We start from the raw sequence: 18,971 nt of genomic DNA, 5'->3' as shown, positions 1-18,971 counted from the left end.
CCTAAATCCTCAAAAGGCCCAGAGCATGCTTTATGGAAGCCAATCTGAATGCAGAATAGTTTTTATTAGGGTGGATAAAGGGAAGCTGGGTTTGATTGATGTACGCTCTATGCATGAACTGAAGTATCATGCTGAACTGTGTTGCTATGCACAATACATGTTAGTTTTTAAAAAGTCCTTATTGAAGGATAGTCTTTATGGCTCAGATTTGATTCAAAATAACGTAAGGAGAGATAAGTTGGGGTGGGCTAAATAAGCAGTCCTGGTGGCATCTGACGATGACAAAGCTGGGTGATGGGGATCTATCATCCTTAGCCACCCCTAGCCTTTTCTCCACCCGTTTTTGTTCTCCTATAGATTTCCCTTTCCAAAGCCTTTGAACACATACATTTTACCCTAGGCTTGCCGGGCTCCTTCCAGGAGTTCTCTGAACAGGGCCCATGACAGCACCTGTTTCTTCTACATGAAATGCTCTTTGCCTCCTCCTGCCAAGCTTCTGAAAGAATAAGCCTTCAGTCTTACAGAGAAACTGAAGATGCAGAACACAATGCAGAGAAGGGAAGGGACAGTCTGCTCTTTCACCCCAGCTCTGGGCTTGTGGCTTACAGGAAAGGGAGCCCAGATCTACAGAGTTCTAGAAGGCTTCAGCTGGGGGTGCCAGAAGGCTTCAGGAAGAAAAGCGGCAGTGGACCGGACTGGGACCGGCGTGTTCGACAGGCAACAGTTGGTGAATGAGTGCAGTCCCAGGGCCAGCCACTTCTCTTGAGAGAGTGCTTGGTCAGACACCATTCCAGGGAATGGCTGATTGTTTGAAACCTGGGCCTCAGAGCAGCAGTGGGACAACTTCACTTTGGGGCTCCCAGAGCTATGCTCCCACAGTCTGGATGAGAGACAGACACAGACATGGCCGTGGTCCGGAAGGCATGGTCAGGCTGAAAAGAGACCCCCTAAGGAGTCTGAGCTAAAGGACAAAGGCCCCAACCCCACGGCCACTGCACCCTTGCCCTACTCCTATGCCTCTGGTGCCTGCATCCAGCAGGGATGTGGGCTCTGACTGCCTTCTGTATCTACCAGCATAAGCAGGCATACATCTTGACTTGGATAGTGCACCAAAATTGTAGATCCTAGAAGAAAAACACACACTCAAAATCATAGAGAAAAAAATTTTGTGTGTGTGTTTTTTTCATTGTCATTATTGTTTTCTCTTTCCTTTCCTTGTTTCTTCTTTACCAGTTTATTAGGGTTTGGGAAAATTTCCTTTGTCCTTCCTCTTTGTTTCTTATCTCTTTTCTTATTTCTTTTTTCTTTATTTTTTCTCTTTTCTCTTTAAAATTTTCTCCCTTTCATTTTTTTCCCTCTTATTTTTATGCCCCATATGATTTTTCTCCTTTTTAATCTTCTATTTCTTATCAGTTTTTTTAACCAGTATCTGATTCTATAAACATCTTTCTGGTTGCCAACAGGATCCTTTGTACCACTTCTCTCTCCTTCTTCTCATATCATATAGTTTGTTTCAAATTTTTCTTCTTGCATTTTCCTGTCCCCAAATCCTTTATCTTTAATAATCTTTCAATAGTTACTTCTATAAAAGTTACTCTTGAATTCTTTTCTACCATTAGCAGAAATATAGCTATCACATTTAGTACATATTTCCTGTAAGTCAACACCTGAGTTGTCTTAATGTTTACACCGTAATTGTGGGTTTCTTCTTTAAAGTTAAGGGTGGTACATAACTAGTTATTATGGTATATTAATATCCAATTTGCCTTAGATGATTCCACTGTAGCCAATTTGCTTGACATTACCAGAATTGGGTAATTGTTGCTATTTCTCTGTAAATCATTACTCAAATTACTTTTGTGACATTAACAATACTAGCGTACATTCTCAGAGAACTCATATTGGGCTAATTACACTGCATCCTCTCCTCCCGAATTACCCAACATGGCTGGATCTTGGGGTTGAGGCAAAGGACTATATATAGTTAGTCATGCTCAAAACATGTCTCTGAGAAGCCACTGAAGAGATTTCTATTCTAGCAACAAAGTCTTTAAAATGTAAGTGCCTGCAAACCTCAGCACAAAACAACCAACCAAACAAACAAATGGAAACATGAGAAGACAAGGCAGCAAAATACCTCCCAAAATTCTCAACTCCCTTGAAGCCAATCCAGGGAAGCATCAAGGGGGAAGACAGTGTAAGGCACACACCCGAATTATTCAAAAGGACAAAACAGGACAAATAGATCAAAGAGGCACTCAGGAGGATTAAAAAAGATGTAACTAAATAGATAATGCAATAATAACCAACATGATCCAGAATCTTTCAGAAGACACTAATAAAAAGCTAGCTGAGGTAAACAAAATAATACAAAACATGAAAGTCCATGTAATAATGCAAAGTAATACAAAGCAGAAGAGTCCATGAAAAGGTTTCAATCAGAAATCCAGGAGATTAAAAATTATATTCAAAGTATGGGTAGCAGAAGTGACCAGTTTGAGTACAGAAAATTTTAGAACTAGAAGACAATAATGCCTTCAAAGGCCAGCTACTCAAAGATAACTTAAAGGCACTAAGAAAATATGAAAAATGGATCTAACAGCTGCTAAATGATGCAAAGAAGACTAATCTAAGAGTAATAAGAATAAGTGAAAAATCAAAAGACAGCATAAATGGCATAAAAAACCTATTCACAGAAATAAAGGCAGAAAACTGCAAATATAGGAAAGGAAATAAACATACAGATAAGTGAGGAATATGGAATTCCAAATATGCCATGACCAGAAGAGAGCCTCTTCATACCACATTATACTCAAAATACCAGAAGTCCATCAAAGGGACAAAATCTTAACATCTTCCTGATGGGGCCCTAATTCATATGTCTTCCTGCTAGGTGGCTGTGATTAGGTTTCCATCATCTGATGTTAAATAGCTAACAACCACTGTTAGATCAAGGTAATGAATCATATATAAAGGAAAACACTTTAGAATTACAGCAGACTTCTCAACACAAACTTTAGAGGCTCTAGGAGAGCTTGAAGTGTTTCAAGCCCTACAAGATAACTTCCAATCCTGACTTATGTATCTTACAAAACATTTCTTCAAAACTGATGGAGAAGTAAGGTATTTCTATGACAAGGAACACCTTGTTATATGGAATTCTGAAAGATTTTGGATCATGTTGGTTATTATTGCAAGAAATTCATAATCACCAAATCAGCATTACAAAAAATTTTCAAAGATATCCCAGAAAGACACAATGAAGCCAACAATGCCAGTAAGTAAAAAAACAATGAATATATGCAGCAGGATGAGCAACAAAACAAAAGAAAAAGAAGAAAAAAATCAGCAACAGGAAAATAATGCAATGACAGGAATAAGTCAATACCTCTCAGTAATAATTCTCAATGTGAATTCCCCAATAAAAAGACACATTCCCCAATAAAGAGATACAGATAGGCATACTGGATGAAGAAACAAAACCTAACAATATGCAGAATATGAGAAGCACATTTAATTCAAAAAGAAATTCACAGATTAAAAATCAAAGAATAAAAAAAGTATTCCATATAACAGGAACCCAGAAGAAAGCAGGAGTAGCTATTCTCATTTTAGACAATGCAGATTTCAAGCCATGACTGAGCAGGAGAGACAAAGACGGTCACTACATATTGGTTAAGGGAACAATTCAACAGAAAGAGATAACCATTTTTTTCTCCTTGTAATTTATTTGTTTTTTCTCTTTTTGATTGTAGTTAGTGATGATTTTTTCTTAAAGGAAAAGATAACAATTATAAACATATATACACCAAATACTGGCATGGTCAACTTCATGAAACAATCACTAACGGACACAAAATGTCAGATAAACACCAATAAAATTGTACTGCGGGATCTCAATATCCCACCGTCACAAGTGGATAGATCAACTAGACAAAAAAATCAACAAAGAAACCCAGAGTTCAACCAAACCTTCAAGCAAATGGCCTTAGTATGTATCTACAGAGTGTCTTACCCAACAGTAACAGAATACAAATTCTTTTTGGCAGCACAAGGCATGTTCTCCAAAATAGACCACCTGCTAGTCCATAAAGCATGCTTGACGACAAGAATCAAAATTATTCTATGTATGTTATCAGATCATAGTGCAATGAAACTAGAAATCAATGACAAAAGAAACCACAGAAACTATGCAAACACATGGAAATTAAACAATACCCTCTTCAAATAATCAACTGGTCACAAATGAAATGAAGAAGAAATTAGGCAGCTCCTACAATCAAACAATAATGACAGTACCACATACTGGAACCTATGAAGCACAATGAAAACAGTCCCAAGAGGGAAGTTTACAGTGTCTGAATTCCCATGCCAGAAAATGGCATGCTGGGCCTGGTCGGGCAGGTCTGTAATTCAGCACAGGAGGATTGCCATACGTTAAAGACCAGCCCGGGCTTCATGGTGAGTTCAAAACCGGTTGTACTACATAGCGAGATCCTGTCTCAAAACAGCAAAACAAAACAAAAAACCCTCTCAAACCCCCAAAACCAGAAAACAGCAGCTGCAACAACAAACCCTAATACCCCCCAAAACTGGGCAAGTTCAAATAAATAACCTAATGATGCACCTCAAGATCCTAGAAAAAAAAAAAAAATCTAAATCCAAAGCTAGTATAAGGAAGGAAATTATAAAGATCAGATCAGAAATTAATGAAATTGAGAGTAAAAAAATACAAAGAATCAATGACTCTAGTTCTTTGAAAGACAAACTAGAAAATTCTTACCCAATTTTACCAAAATAAGGAAAGAAAAGACCGAAACTCATGCAATTAGAAATGACAAAGGCAAACTCATGATGGATTTTGTTGAAAGCCAGCAGATCACTGGTAACTACTGTGAGAACCTGCATGCTAATAAAATGGAAAATTCAGAAGAAATATATTCTTAGATACATATGAAATACCAAACTAAATTAAGAGGATATAAAAATCCTTAATAATCCAATAACAGGCAATGAAATTGAAGAAGGGATTAAAAACTACTAAGAAAAGCTAAGGTCCTCATGGATTCACTGCCAAATTCTACAAGAACTTTAGTGAAAATCTAATGCCAATACTCCTCAAATAGTTAATGAACTCAAAAGGGAAGTAGTACTTCCAAAGTCACATCTGGATGCAATCATTACCATGATTCCAAAGCCAGAAAAGGATCCAACCAAAGAAGACAACTACAGGTCAATCTCTTTAATGAACATGGATGCAAAAATCTTCAGTAAGATACTGGCAAGTAGAATACAGCAAATCATGGAAAATATCATACAACATCACTAAGTAGGATTCATTTCAGGGATGCAAGTATGGTGCAACATATGCAAACCAATAAATGCAACACACGACATAAACAGGAACAGAAATCACATGATTATTTCAATAATTCAGAAAAAGCATTTGACAAAATCCAACATCCATCCATGATGAAAATCTTGAAGAAGACAGTTACAGAAGGTCTTTATCTCAGTCTGATAAAGGCTATTTACAACAAACCAACAGCCAACATCATTATACTGAACGTGAGCTTTCCCTCCTACTATCAGAAACAAGACAAGGATGTCTGCTATCACCACTCTTGTTCAGTGTGGTTCTCAAACTATTATCCAGAGCAACTGGACAAGAGAAAGAAATAAAAGGGAGTTAAGCTGTCATTATTTTCAGATGACAGAAGATAAGGAGGCTGTCCCTGGAGGTATGTCTGCATGCTCTGTTCAATCCCATCGACCCACAAGTCTGCTCATTTGCCAATACCATGCTGCTTTTTCACTGTAGCTCTGCATTATAACTGAGGCCCAGGATTGCGATGCCCCTGCCTTGCCCTTGTTCCCAGAATTCCTTTTGCTATTCTAGGTTTCTTCTGGTTCCATGTGAGTCTGAGAATTGCTTTCTTTAGCACTGTGAGAAATACTATTAATGTTTTGATTGGGATTGCATTAAGTCTGTGTAACAATTCTGGAAGTATGGCCGTTTTTGACTGTATTGGTTCTCGCTATCCAGGAACAGGTTATCTTTCCATTTTCTGACCCCCTGTTTGATCTCCTTTTTCAGAGGACTGTAGTTTTCATTGTAGAGGTCTTACACTGACTTGGTTAGGTTAATTCCTAAGTATTTCACTTTCCTTGATGTGACTGTGAAAGGCACTGTCTCCCTAATTTCTCTTAGTGAATTTATTACTGATGTACAGAAACACTACTGATTTTTGAGTTTTCACTTTGTATCCTGCTATTCTCCTGAATTTGATTATTATTTCTAGGAGTCTTTTGGTGGAGTTTGGGGGTCTTATATGTAGAGGATCACATCACCTGAAAATAATAATTTAACTTCCTTTTATTTTTTTCTCTTGTCCAAAAGGAATTGACACCATCAAGAGATCAAACAGTAACAAAGGCTACAGAGGCTGTGGGGAAAAAGAAATCCTTCTTTATTGTTGGTGGGAGTGTAAACTGGTACAACCACTATGGAAACCAGTATGGAGATTCCTCAGAAAACAAAAAATAGAAATTCTATTTGACCCAGCTCTTCCTATTCTGGGTGCCTTTCTGAGAGTTAAAGACATTGTATTACAATGATCCATGTACACTCATAGCAGCACGAATCACAATAGCTAAATCTTGGAAGCAGCCTATATATCCACCAACAGATGAGTGCATAAAGAAAATGTGCTATTTATACACACAGAGTACTATTCTACCCTAAAAAAGGATAAACTTGAGTCATTTGTGGGAAAATGTGTACACCCTGAGACCATAACACTAAGTGAAAGGAACCAGACACACAAGCTTAAATAATGAACTGTCGCTCCTATATGAGAAACCCAATATATAAATAAAGTGCAAAGAAAAGACAGACAATAGGGAAAAAAAGGAGAGAGGAAAAAAAGGTTATCATAAACCAGCATGGCCAATGTATCCATAAGTGTACCCTTGATTTGCTATAACAGTCTTACATGTTTTATATATTCTTTTGGCTGTTAGTCTGGCTGTTAATCTGTGTTTATGGTAATTAACTTGATAAAGACTTATAAAGTAAAATAAATAAATCTGATGCTGGCCAAAAAACCAAACAAATGGGGATCGAGGGGGATAGAAAAAGTGTGGCCATTTCCGTTGAATGAAATCATTACGTACTGCAAACACGTACTAATAAAAAAACTAAATTTAAAAAACTGTTCTGAATTAAAAAGAAAGGCCATTACCAAGAAAGTGAAAGGACAACTTACGGAATGGGAGAAAATATTTGCAAATTATATCCAGAATACAAAAAGAACTCCAACAACTCAATAACAGAAAAGCAACCTAACTAAAAAGTGGACAAGAGACTTAAATGGAAATCTTTCCAAATAAGATACAGAAATGGCCAACAGGCACACAAAAAGATTCTCAGCACGGTCAGCCATCAGGAAACTGCAAACAAAAACTACGACACACTGTTTCATAACCACCAGCACTACCTTGTTTTTAAAATGAAAAATAACTGGCAAAAAAATAGACCTGAGGATCAGTGGAGCAGATTAGAAGATGTAGACACACTACAAACACACTCAGTCACCTTATCTTTGACAAAAGGGCAAAACATGTTCATTAGAAGAAAGATAGCCTCTTTAATAAATAGTGCTGAGAAAACTGGCTCTCCACATGCCAAAGACTAAAACGAGACCCATGTCTATCACCATGCACTAAACTAAAGTCAAAATGGATTAAACACTAAATCTACTGGAAGAGAAAGCAGGTAGAAATCTTGAAGACATAGGGGTAGGCAGAGAGTTCACGAACAAAAATCAAACTACATGGGAAATACTTCAAAGAATCAATAACTGGGATCATATCTTATTAAGAAGTTTTTGCACATCAAAAGAAATCACCAACAGAGCGAAAAACCCCACAGAATGGGAAAAAATTTTAGTCAACTGTCCCTTAGACAAAGGACTTCTATCCAGAACATATAAAAAATTGAAAAAAAAATTAGGCCCCCCAAATTCAAAGACCCAATCCAAAAATGGGCATCTGAGATGAATATACACTTCTCAGATGAAGAAATACAAATGGCAAATAAATATATGAAAAAATGTTCAACATCATTGGTCATTCGAGAAATACAAATGAAAACAACATTCCATCTCACTCCAGAAAGAATGGCTATCATCAAGAAATCAACCAATAACAAATGCTGGAGGGGCTGTGGGAAAAAGGAACCCTTCTCAACTGTTGGTGGGAGTGCAGACTGGTACAGTCACTGTTGAAATCACTGAAGATTCCTCAAAAAACTAGGATTAGAGAACCCATCTGACCCAGCTATGCCTTCTGGGTATTTTCCCAGAAGATTTAAAAACATCATACTCCAGCAATATATGTGCACCTATGTTTATAGCAGCACAATTTGTTGTAGCTAAATCTTCGAAACAACCCAAATGCCCATCGACTGAGGAACAGATTAAAAAGATGGGGTATTTTTACATAATGGAGTACTAAGCAGCTATAAAGAAGGACAAACTTGAGGCTTTTATAGGTAAATGGATGCAACTAGAGACCATACTCATAAGTGAAATAAATCAGACTCCTATGTGTAAACATTGTACTGTTTCCCTAGTGTAAGAAAGTGAAAAATTAAATAAAACCCAAAATCTACAATAGATATTGTGAAAGGGAAAGAAACTGCTCAAAAAGAAAGAACTGGGGTGGGTAAAAGAAGAAAAGAAGGGAAAAGGAAATATACATATAGATAAGATAGTTTCATTACTGACTTAGTTAACTGAGAAAAATGGTTTGTGCTTATATTCTCTGATCAGTTACGCATGCCTGTATCTTATAATCTGAGCAACTACTTCAAAGCTAACAATACGCAATATATTAATATTTGCTAACCTCCTATTTCCTTGTTTTGAAATTCTGTATTTTTAATTGTTTTTTTTTCTTTTTTTCTCTTTAAAATAAAAATGGTGTATATCTGCCTTTAAAAAAAATGAAAAATAATGATCATTAGAAAGGATGTGGAGAAACTAGAACCCTGTGCACTGCTGGTGGATTCATAAACTGGGACAGAAGCTGTGGCAAACTGTTCAGGTCTTCAGTAAGTTAAACAATCCCCACATGATCCAGTAGTCCCAGTCCCAGATATGTACCCGAAAGAACTGAAAACTGAAAACAGGTGTTCAGATGAAGAAGTGTACACAAATATCTACAGTAGCACTATTCATAATAGCTGGAACCAACCCAGATACCTGTCAGCTGATGAAATAAAATGTGTCTCACACTGCAGCCACAAAGAGGAATGAAGCACTCATGTGGGTTACAGCACGGGTGAGCCTTGACAACACAACACCAAGGGAAAGACCCAAAGGCCACGCATGACACAATCCCATGCATCCGAAACGTGAAGAAAGGGCAAATCCATTGGGGGCAGACTAGAGGACAACAGGGGCCGGGCCTGTGACTGCTTCCTGGATACAGAGCTTCATTCAGGGCTGAGGCGACGCTGTGGAACTTGGTTGTGGTGATGGCTGCGTGACTGACCACTGTGACCCTTTTAGGGTTGCCATTACAAACACCACCAGTGAGGCCTCTGATGGGAGAAGTCACTGCTCTCCGACATGGAGGGGACATGAATGCCAGTGGAACATTCAGTGAGAAATGACAGGTGTGCTGCTGCTGCTTAGGAGTCTACTCATAAAGTAAAAACCAGATCTTGATCTTAAAAGTAGTATTTTTCAAGAAATATCATACTGTTTAGCCACCTGACATGAGTAAATCTTTTTTTAAAAAAAGACTTGAATGCTGGACAGGGTGACACATGTAATCACAGCTACCTAGGAGGCTGAGACAAGAGGATCTCAAGCTCAAGGCCAGCTTGAGCAATTTAGCAAAACCCTGTCCCAAAGTTAAAGAAATAAAATAGGAAGGGCTGGGGATGTAGCTCAGGGTAAGGCTCTGGTTTACACCCCAGTACTGTGCATGCATGCATGCATACATACATGACTTAATTCTTCCTTCTCTGTCACTCTGCCGGAATGCAGACTACAGTAGCTTTATTTTCATCTATTCATTCAGTGAGGTGAAAGATGCCAGAGGCTTTTCTTACCCTCCTACCTATGGCTTGATGCTGAGAAAGTACTTATCAAGTGCAGCATTCTGTGTGAACCCACACAGCTATCCTCCTCTTCACCCGGAGTCACTGCACGTCAGTGGGCCTGCAGGTCCCTGGTGAGCATACAGCCCCATCTGGAGGACTGCAAGCCTCTCAGGTGTGTCTGAGGCTCTTGGTGGCTACTCCAATGGAGGCTAAATAGTCAAAAGAAGCTGTCCCCTCTCCTGCCGTTCTCAGGACCTCTTGACTGAAGAATACCTGCCCCTAAGCTCTGGGATGCTGGAGTCTGTGTGTGTGTGTGTACGTGTGTGTGTATATCCTTGAGGAGAGGGAAGGAGAAGTGGTCAGTTCCTGTGGGGAGCGGGGGAGAGATGCCAGCCCTATGGGGTTACGTGACCAAGCTGGAGAGCTAGAGTGCCGTCCCTAGGCCTGGCCCGCACTGCCTGCTCAAGTCCGCCCACAGCTGTGGAGCACGGCTGCATGCCCCAGGACAGAAAGCAAGAAGGCGTGCAGTTTCCAATGTGAGACATATCAAGCCTGAATGTCCCGGTGCCTGGTGGTCACTCTGGGCCCCATGACCTCCTATCTAGCCAGGCAACAGCATCCCCTGTAAATGTGGAGTGAAAAGAAATCTGAGCAGTGAATACATGAGTGTTTGCTAATCTCTGTACTTGGAAATTATTCACTGAAACAGCCAAACAGGCGACTGGCTCGGTGACAAAGCCTCCCTCCTAGAGGTTTTACCATACAAGGGATTACTACCCTAAACAAGCAGCTTTCCCCCTCATTCAAACACCGCAATTTTAAATATTCACAACCAGATATAAGATGTGTATTGTTCAGCTGGGCGGCTAAGTCAATGGCCTTTCAAAATAGTTTCTAGCTCATGAATGGAGTCCATCATGAAGGGTGTCTCTCACTGAGCTGGCCACTGCTGGTTTCAGGTTCCCAAGGTCACACCCTGAGGGCAACATGCACTTATCTAAGTGGTGACCCTCAGGTAGATTCTCACAGACCAGACTGGGAAGCTACAGCCCCCGGGCCACATCCGGCCCCTGCTTGTCTTATAAATAAAGTTTTACTGGAACATAACACCTATCTGTTTACGATCATCTAAGCCTGCTTTCTTACTACAAAAGAGGAGCTGAGGTGCTGGGATAGAGACTGTGCAAATATGTGAAGCCCTACAAAGCCTAGAGTATTCAGCCCTTCCTTTCCAGGGCCTAAAGTTTTTTCAGACCAACATTTCCTGGCTGAGAGGTGGAAAGATAGGAAGAACAGGAGTGACTTCCCCGCTGGAGGTCAGCCATGAACTTGCACTTATCAGCAGACCTCTGAGCCGGTCCCAGTGATGACAAGAGACCAGGAAGGAGGAGGAGTCACTGGTGCACAGCATGCGGACTCTAATCCCCAAGCCTCCCTCCCTGGGGTGGGGGTGTGACCTGCAATCTCCCACCCCCAGGCCAGCGTGGAACCTGATGCAGGAGGAGTGAGGAGGACATTACGTTTGCGGGACACTCCTCTCTCCACAGCCACCTTCTCCCTGGGGCCACCTCTGCAGAACACTGCTGAGTGGGGTGTGTATAAGAGACCGAACTGTGGAGGGAGACCAAGGAGCCCACACTGAGGGCAAAGCATTCCGCATTCTGGCCCTTAGGAGCGGAAGGTCTCAGAAGCAGGTCCACTGAGGCCCTAGAGGGAGCAGTGAGCTGACCCCAAGTGCAGAGCCCACAGGGGGTGTGCTGGTGCCTCACCCTTGAGTGTGAGTAGAGAAACGTCTGAGAAAGCAGCCCCCTTCTTCCTTCTCTTTTTTGTGGTACAGGGGACTGATCCCAGAACCTCTGCCCTGAGCCACGTCCCCAGCTTTGATAGTGGGCCTCACTAAGTTGCTACCTTGCCCAGGCTGGGCTCAAACTTGTGATCCTCCTGCCCTCAGCTTCCCTGAGTGTTGGGATCACGGGTGTGTGCCATCAACTGGCTGGGAGAGCAGTCTTCTAGCTGGTCTCCCTGTTCCACCCCTGCCCTTCTATTCCTCCACAGCCGCCAGCGAGGTCTTTGCAAATACTTAGGTAGGATCACCTCATGTCTCTGAGTCAAACACTTCATACACAGGATACAAATCCAAAACCCTGCCAACAGCGGCCGACGAGAGCTTCCCTAATTCTGCTGGGCCCACCCCTCCAACTTCATCTTCCCACTCCCTACTCGTGGGTTTTTTTTTTTTTTTTTTTTTTTTGTGGTAGTGGTGACAAACCCAGGGCTTTCATACCAAGCCACATCCTCTGCCTTTCATTTGTTTTTAACTATGAGACAGGGTCTCCCCAAGGAAGTAGTCCAGGGTCTTCAAAGTTGCAATCCTCTTGCCTTAGCCTCTGAGTCCTGGAATTACAGGCATGTGCCACCAACCCTCATTTTTTCAGCTAAGTGGCCTTTCCCCTGGACACACCAAGCTCACTTCTGTCCCAGGGCCTCAGCACCAGCTGCTGTCTCAGGCTGGAATGCACGTCCCCAGGGCTTTGCACTACTCAATCTTCGACATTCAATGAAATGACAGTGACACTGAACGTCATGTCTGTGCCACCTGAAGCACAGAGGCTGCCAGAGATGGTATCAGAGCTGCCTGGAAACACGTCAGGCCAGTTGTCACTAGGTGACGCAGCTTGTGTGCCCTCACTGAAGGCGACTCTGCTCTCTGGTGCTGAGCCTCAGAAGGTACCTGCTGGGTCACCTGGAACAGGGTACACCCCCAGTCAGCAGGAAGGGCATCTGTATCCAGAGCCACCCTCTCCAGGGGACTTTGTCTCCAGTGGAATCCAGCGGGGGGGGGGGGTGACATCAAAACAGTCCAGAGACCCCCTGTGGACATTCAGGTCCCAATGGGACCTCACCTCCTGGTGATAAGGTCCCTAAGTATCAGAGGCAGTCGTAAGTGCAAGGGTGGTGCTGTGTAATTTTGTACTACTTTATTTTTTAATGAGTATGTGTTTTGATCCAAAAATAAATACGTAAGAGAAACTGCCAAAGGGACGACTGGAAGGAGGGGGGAGTCTCTTGGATCCCAAGGCCCCTTTCCTCACATGCACACATGGGTGGGCCAGCACAGACCCAGAGGGAGAAACACCCTCGTCTCTCTCACCAGCGTCCTCCCTTTTCTTCCCACCTTCCTCTTCTCCATTTTACCTACTTCCGCTTTTCCAAGTTACATAACTTCACCCCCTCTAAATTTAACCAGAAATTGGATATTCTGTATTAGGCACAGCGGTGGCTAATAAAGTTAAATACACTGATGTTAAAGTTGGTTTTGGAAAACAACTTGTTTTCCAAAGGAAAACAGCAGCTGGTGCTGAGGCCCTGGGACAGAAGTGAGCTTGGTGTGTCCAGGGGAAAGGCCACTTAGCTGAAAAATGAGGGTTGGTGGCACATGCCTGTAATTCCAGGACTCAGAGGCTAAGGCAAGAGGATTGCAACTTTGAAGACCCTGGACTACTTCCAAGTTTGTTTTCCAAAACTTGGTTTTGGAAAACAACCTGTTAGGCGACAGGGCGGCTCTGTCCGCCACAACTTTCTGGGGAGATGGATACACTGGGTATCTGCGGGCATCAGAGCAGCCACCACTGTGCCCACAGAGAACCCAAAATGTGGCCACTACACCAAGAACTGAAATTCTCATTTCATTTCATCAAGTTTGATTTCAATGAAATCACCAAGTGTGGCAACGGTCTGCGTCTCGTTGGGGCGGGTCCTGATACTTCAGTATCAGCCCAAGCAGACAGCATTTGGTCAGCACGAAAGGCCACAGGCACAGAGCATCTGAAAACAAGTTCTTCAGGGCCATGAACATAAATCTGGTTTTTAAAAATGACATACACAAGGTGAAGGAAAGCCTAATTTATCCTCTTTTTCTGGAGTTTGAACTTTAGGCCCGTTCTCCAACTCCCCCAGGTGGAGAAAAAGAAGATGACACAGTCTGAGGGAAGCAGCCCTCTCTGCAGGGCTCTTCTCTGCCTGCCTGCCTTCTTAGGAAGCAGGGCACGAAGTCTGCCCAACACCCTCGGCAGCAGGAAATGCGCGGGATAAAGCACAGTCTTGTGCCAAACCTGACCCCTCGCAGGTTGCCGAGGTCTAAGGAAACACCGGAGACTCTCGTCACTGAAACCCCTCTGCAACCCACGACTGAGAAAACATCGACTCACGCTGGCTCCCGGCTCCTCCTCAAGGGCAGCTGGAACCCCTCCCCCGCTACGCGGCAGATTCTACCTGCACAGGAGTGCGAGCTAGAGAAGGGGGCAGCTTAGGGCAGAACCAGCTGCTTCTGAGGTCCCTCGGGCAGCTAACTCAGGGCAGTGTGCCCAATGACGCCCGACCTCCACCTGCAGCTGATTCCTCCGCGCTGCCGCGCTCCCCGGACCTGAGCACCTGAGCACCGAGTGAGGATCACAGGGAGGTGGCAAAGGAGGAGCAGAGTGTGGCAGCTAGAGCAGGCAGCTCCGTTTCCTACATGATGACTGCATGTGAGTTTCAGAAAGGACTTTTCAAGTACAATTTCTTTGGTCCTCTCTGGATTTCACCAGATGCAGCTGAGGGCTGTATGGAGAACAGCTGGGAAGAGAATGATGAGCAATGAGGCCTGGGAGGCCCCAGTGGACGCTAACGGTGGCGCTGGGCTAAGGCAGGAGGGGCGTGGGGTCTTCCCGAGGCTGCTCTGCTGCCGCACTGCTCTCCCCAGGTGACTTCCTCCGCTCCCCTCCCACTCAGAAAACTCCTGCGCCAGAGACAGCACAGTTGAAAGTACTTCTGAAGAGACAGTTTCACAAAAAACTCCTTTGTGTTAACAAGGGTATATTTGACTAATAAAGTTTTACATTTTCCACTTTAATTTGTAAAAAAATTATTCCACCAACTAGCACCCTATGACCTGAGAAATTCTCAGCCTCCCTCAATCTAGGACACCAGCAGATTGCGGCCACAGAGCGCAAAGGGACTGCGGATGAAAACAAGTCATTTCTAAAGGTGGACCGTGTCAAAATAAGCTTCCAGGTGGGAAAGGACCATTCAGCTTTCCTTTCAGCAACAGATGTTATGTAAGAGTTGCTGCAGCGACTGTCAAACAAAATTTAGCTGAGCTGTACCTGTGAAGTGCATGACCAGAGAATACTCAGACCCCTTTCAATGTACTGAAAACAAACCACTCTACAAAAAGCACTAACACTTTAAAATGTAACTTTGCACATGGTACAAATTAAAAAAAAAAAAAAATCAACCAAAACCAGAACAAAACAATATGGCAACAGCATCCTATGGTCGGATCCTCCAATATCAACTTTCGGATCTCAGAGCAATTTATTAAGATTCTGAATATTCCTAAAATGTGCCTAATCATGTTTCCCCACATCTGAATTTTACAGAGAGCAGCTGCTCAAAAATGCATCCCCTCTGTTAGTCTCCACATTTTTCAACTTCAAGTGAACCAGGGGCCCAGTTATGGCCTTGTTCCTTACTGGTGTGCTATGAAATAAACCAGCAGCACATACTGCACAGAAGCTTTTATTTCCAGGACACATGTGGGTAAGCAACACATCAAATTTAAACATTCTATTTGAAAGAGAAAAAAAGAAAAATGCACTGACAGGTCAGTCAAGAAGTAGAAATTTCCATAGTAAGGGCAAAGTGCACAGCAGCAGCTCTGACCTTTAATAGTACGTTTTTCCACCGAAGGATACATCCTGCCCTACATCTTATGGGGGGAAATTCTTAAGAACAGTGGAGCCTAAGTTAAAAGTGGCCAAACCTTATGCTCACTAACTCATTTTAGAGATGGGGAAGCAGAATCACACAAGCTAGGTGACACCCTTCAGGGCAATGCAGGAATCAGTATACTTCTCTAACCTCTAATGCTGAAAATACTTGCCATTGTATCGCTCTCTCCCTTACTTTGGGATTTTATCTTCCTTATGAAAAAAAAATCTATGTCATCAAATGTTCCAGAAAATGTTCTGTGCTGTGAGCCATTTGCTGCCTTGTCTTCTGCCAGGCTACAAGGGTTCCATTACAAGAACCCTCCACACATCTGAAGGAGGGTTAGATCAGACACAGGCCAAGTTCTTGAATGCTTTTTTGGCTGGGATTATTTCCCAAACCTTCTGGCTGTTTGGTCCTGGATGAAGAGCTGCCCTGCATGGCCCCTCAGGCTGTGAAACTCAATGAGGTAACGGTCTTTGCTCAGAGGTGAGTTCTGGGGGTAACAGAAGCAATGGCAGCTTGTGAAGGTGACAAGATGTCAGGCTTAAAATGCAACATCGAGTATCAAGCCTATCTAAACGTTCAGGTTAAAATATTCCAGTTCAGAGTAACACTGCGATACAGAAGAGGAGAAATGTGTGCAGTGATGGTTTAAGTCACCTGCACGAGTCAATCATGCTAGGTAAGTGGGTGCAACTAGAAGAAGCAAGCTGAAGACTGAGAGGAGGGAGACAACCAAAGAGAAAGGGTCGACTCAAAGTCAGATGAACTAAAGTGCCTCAGTCTGTACTCCTGCAAAATAATTCACACAATGAAACTGTGTCCTGCTTAAAATGCCATGTTGCCTCTGGTGTCCTTATGAGGAAGCAGTGAAGGGCCCAACATTTCAGTGTTTTTCAGTGGTAATTTCAAGCTCTGTGGCTCCAGCTCTTAGGCACAGTAGCACTAGAAAAAATACAAAAAGACAAGTGGGGCATCACACTCAGACACTGCAGGCCACACCTACGGATCTTACACAACTGACATTCTAAGACCCCTATCTTCCTTATAAACACAAATTTTTCACAGTAAGACTGTTCTGGCATTGCTGATGGATTTTTCAGGTTGAAATTTAACATTCTCCCTCCTTATTGCCAGGTTCTTTCTGCTAAAAGAGGAATAAATAAAACACACATATTGCTATTCTTCTGTGACATGAACAGTAAGAGGATGCAGGTATATTAGTAAGAGAGGTTGGGGAGCATCAGGAAATCTTAGTTTTAATGAAAGAGCAACAAACGAAAGGGAAGGAAGCACACAGTATGCACCCCTGCAAATGACTGCATTTCCTCTAGACTGTCAGAAGGGTGGCACAGGAAGCGGGCAAATCAGACCTAAGCATATCATAGTAAAACTTGATTGTCTGCTGTCAAGGAAGCGTGGAGAAAGGTTGGCACAAAAATTCTAACTATTGGTATTTAAGGAACCTTTTGGATTTCTGCTTTTTGCTATAGGGAGGGCAACAGATTTGCTGGAATAAACCACCTGCTACAGAGGAGGGAGGCTTAGAATACACCACATGACAAGGAAAAGATAACCTGGAGCTAAAAAAAGTCTACTGTGTCTCCCAGGCAGAATTTAACTCACTCTAATTTGGCTTACAGGAAGAGCTCTGACATGCGCAAATTAATGTCGTTTGTGGTAAAGCCAGGAACCTCTACGATCCAGCCTGCAGAACTGACACGAAGTTAGACAGCTTCTGGACTCTCCATGGCTTCAGAAGGGCCCACCAGCTCTGCCCCAGGAGTGCTTGGTGCCCTGGCCCCGGATGCTCCAGTTCCAGAACAATCATTCACAAGGAAGAAGAGGCAGAGGGGAGTGGTGACTAATGCTGACTCCACCAGGTAGACACACACTTCACTGAGCATGCCAGCTGTTCCTCAACAAGCCCAACCTCAAGCAGCACGAAAAGTCTGCACTCTAGTGGGGTGGGGGTGGAGGAGAGGAACCAGAAGAATGTACAAAAAAATCCCAAGCTAGATACACCAACAATACCAAAGCTACTGGCTTGAAGAATGCTAAAGGACCAGTTATCAACACAAAAAAGGAGCTTGCCCAAGACACCAGCTGCAGAGACTGCGCCAGGGAAAACACGGGTGATGGTAGGAAGACAAAGAACCACACAGAAAGCCACCTGGCAGCTTGGAAAGAAAGAAGGGGAGAAGATCCTAAAGCAAAATGGAACAAGAACTCCAGCCAGAGGCCCTGTAAGACCAGTCCACACTGGAGGCCTGCTAGGTATGCAGTGGGGAATGAACTCTAGAACACCAGCGGTGTGGTTAAACACTTTCTCCGAAGTGACATGCCCAAGTAACTCAAATGGAGGCCCCACAAAAGGTCTTCCGTAGGGAAACACTTGGGAAGACCCTGGGTCTCATCACTCTGATTTTTCATCCCAGTGAAAAGCTGCTGATGGAGAAACAGGACATATTTGAGGATAGTTACCTCTGATTCCAGTGCGTCTGGTCCTTCTTTTGAACTTTTCCCGCTTTTCCCTGCTTTTGGTGGATCCTGCGAAACATCAAACAAAAATAATAAGTCTTCTCAATTTTTAGCCCTCTAAACACCAAACAGTTTCAAAAATTGGCTTATAAAACTTGAGTAGCGCTTCCATACCCTCGGGAAATCTATGAGTACTCTTTAAAACAGTCTTGTGTTAACACACCCCCACCCCTTGTCACATTCTCTTCGTCTGCATTTGGGTTGAAAACTTTAAGCAGACAGAAGCCCGGCATGCTGGTGGTTCGCCTGTAATCCCAGCACTTGGGAGGATGGAGCAGGGGCATTACTTCGAGGCCAGCCTGGACTACATAGAGAGTTCAAGGGCAGCCTGAACTACAGAGACCCTGTCCACAAAAAAAAAAGAGAGGGGGGGAAAAAAAAAAAAGGAAACTTTAAGCAGATACAGATAACCCAATTTTACATCCCGCTTTTGACATCGGAAAGGGACACCTCGCAGCTCTTCCTTCTCGCCCTGAACCTCAGGAAGGTGGACTTCAGAGCGATCCTGAAATGCCAGCGCCCCAACTGGAGCCTCCCCCCCCCCCCCCAGCAAACGCGACAC

At 43.0% G+C, this 18,971-nt stretch overlaps 1 protein-coding gene across 1 annotated transcript in view; it reads right to left on the bottom strand.

Moving 5' to 3' along the window:
* The window catches only part of Ppp2r5c (protein phosphatase 2, regulatory subunit B', gamma), a gene marked incomplete at its 5' end in the record, with an annotated part of 130,446 nt that extends 112,028 nt beyond the window's left edge, over window positions 1–18,418 (bottom strand). The window contains 1 exon segment of the mRNA XM_013507826.1: window positions 18,353–18,418. Within this exon segment, the coding sequence (XP_013363280.1) occupies window positions 18,353–18,418 (66 nt within the window).
* Between the last annotated feature and the right edge of the window lie 553 nt (window positions 18,419–18,971).

This window comes from Chinchilla lanigera, unplaced genomic scaffold, assembly GCF_000276665.1.
Source record: "Chinchilla lanigera isolate Chin_1 unplaced genomic scaffold, ChiLan1.0 scaffold00137, whole genome shotgun sequence".
In the NCBI taxonomy this organism is placed as follows: domain Eukaryota; kingdom Metazoa; phylum Chordata; class Mammalia; order Rodentia; family Chinchillidae; genus Chinchilla; species Chinchilla lanigera.
This window is presented reverse-complemented; position numbering and strand designations above follow the sequence as displayed.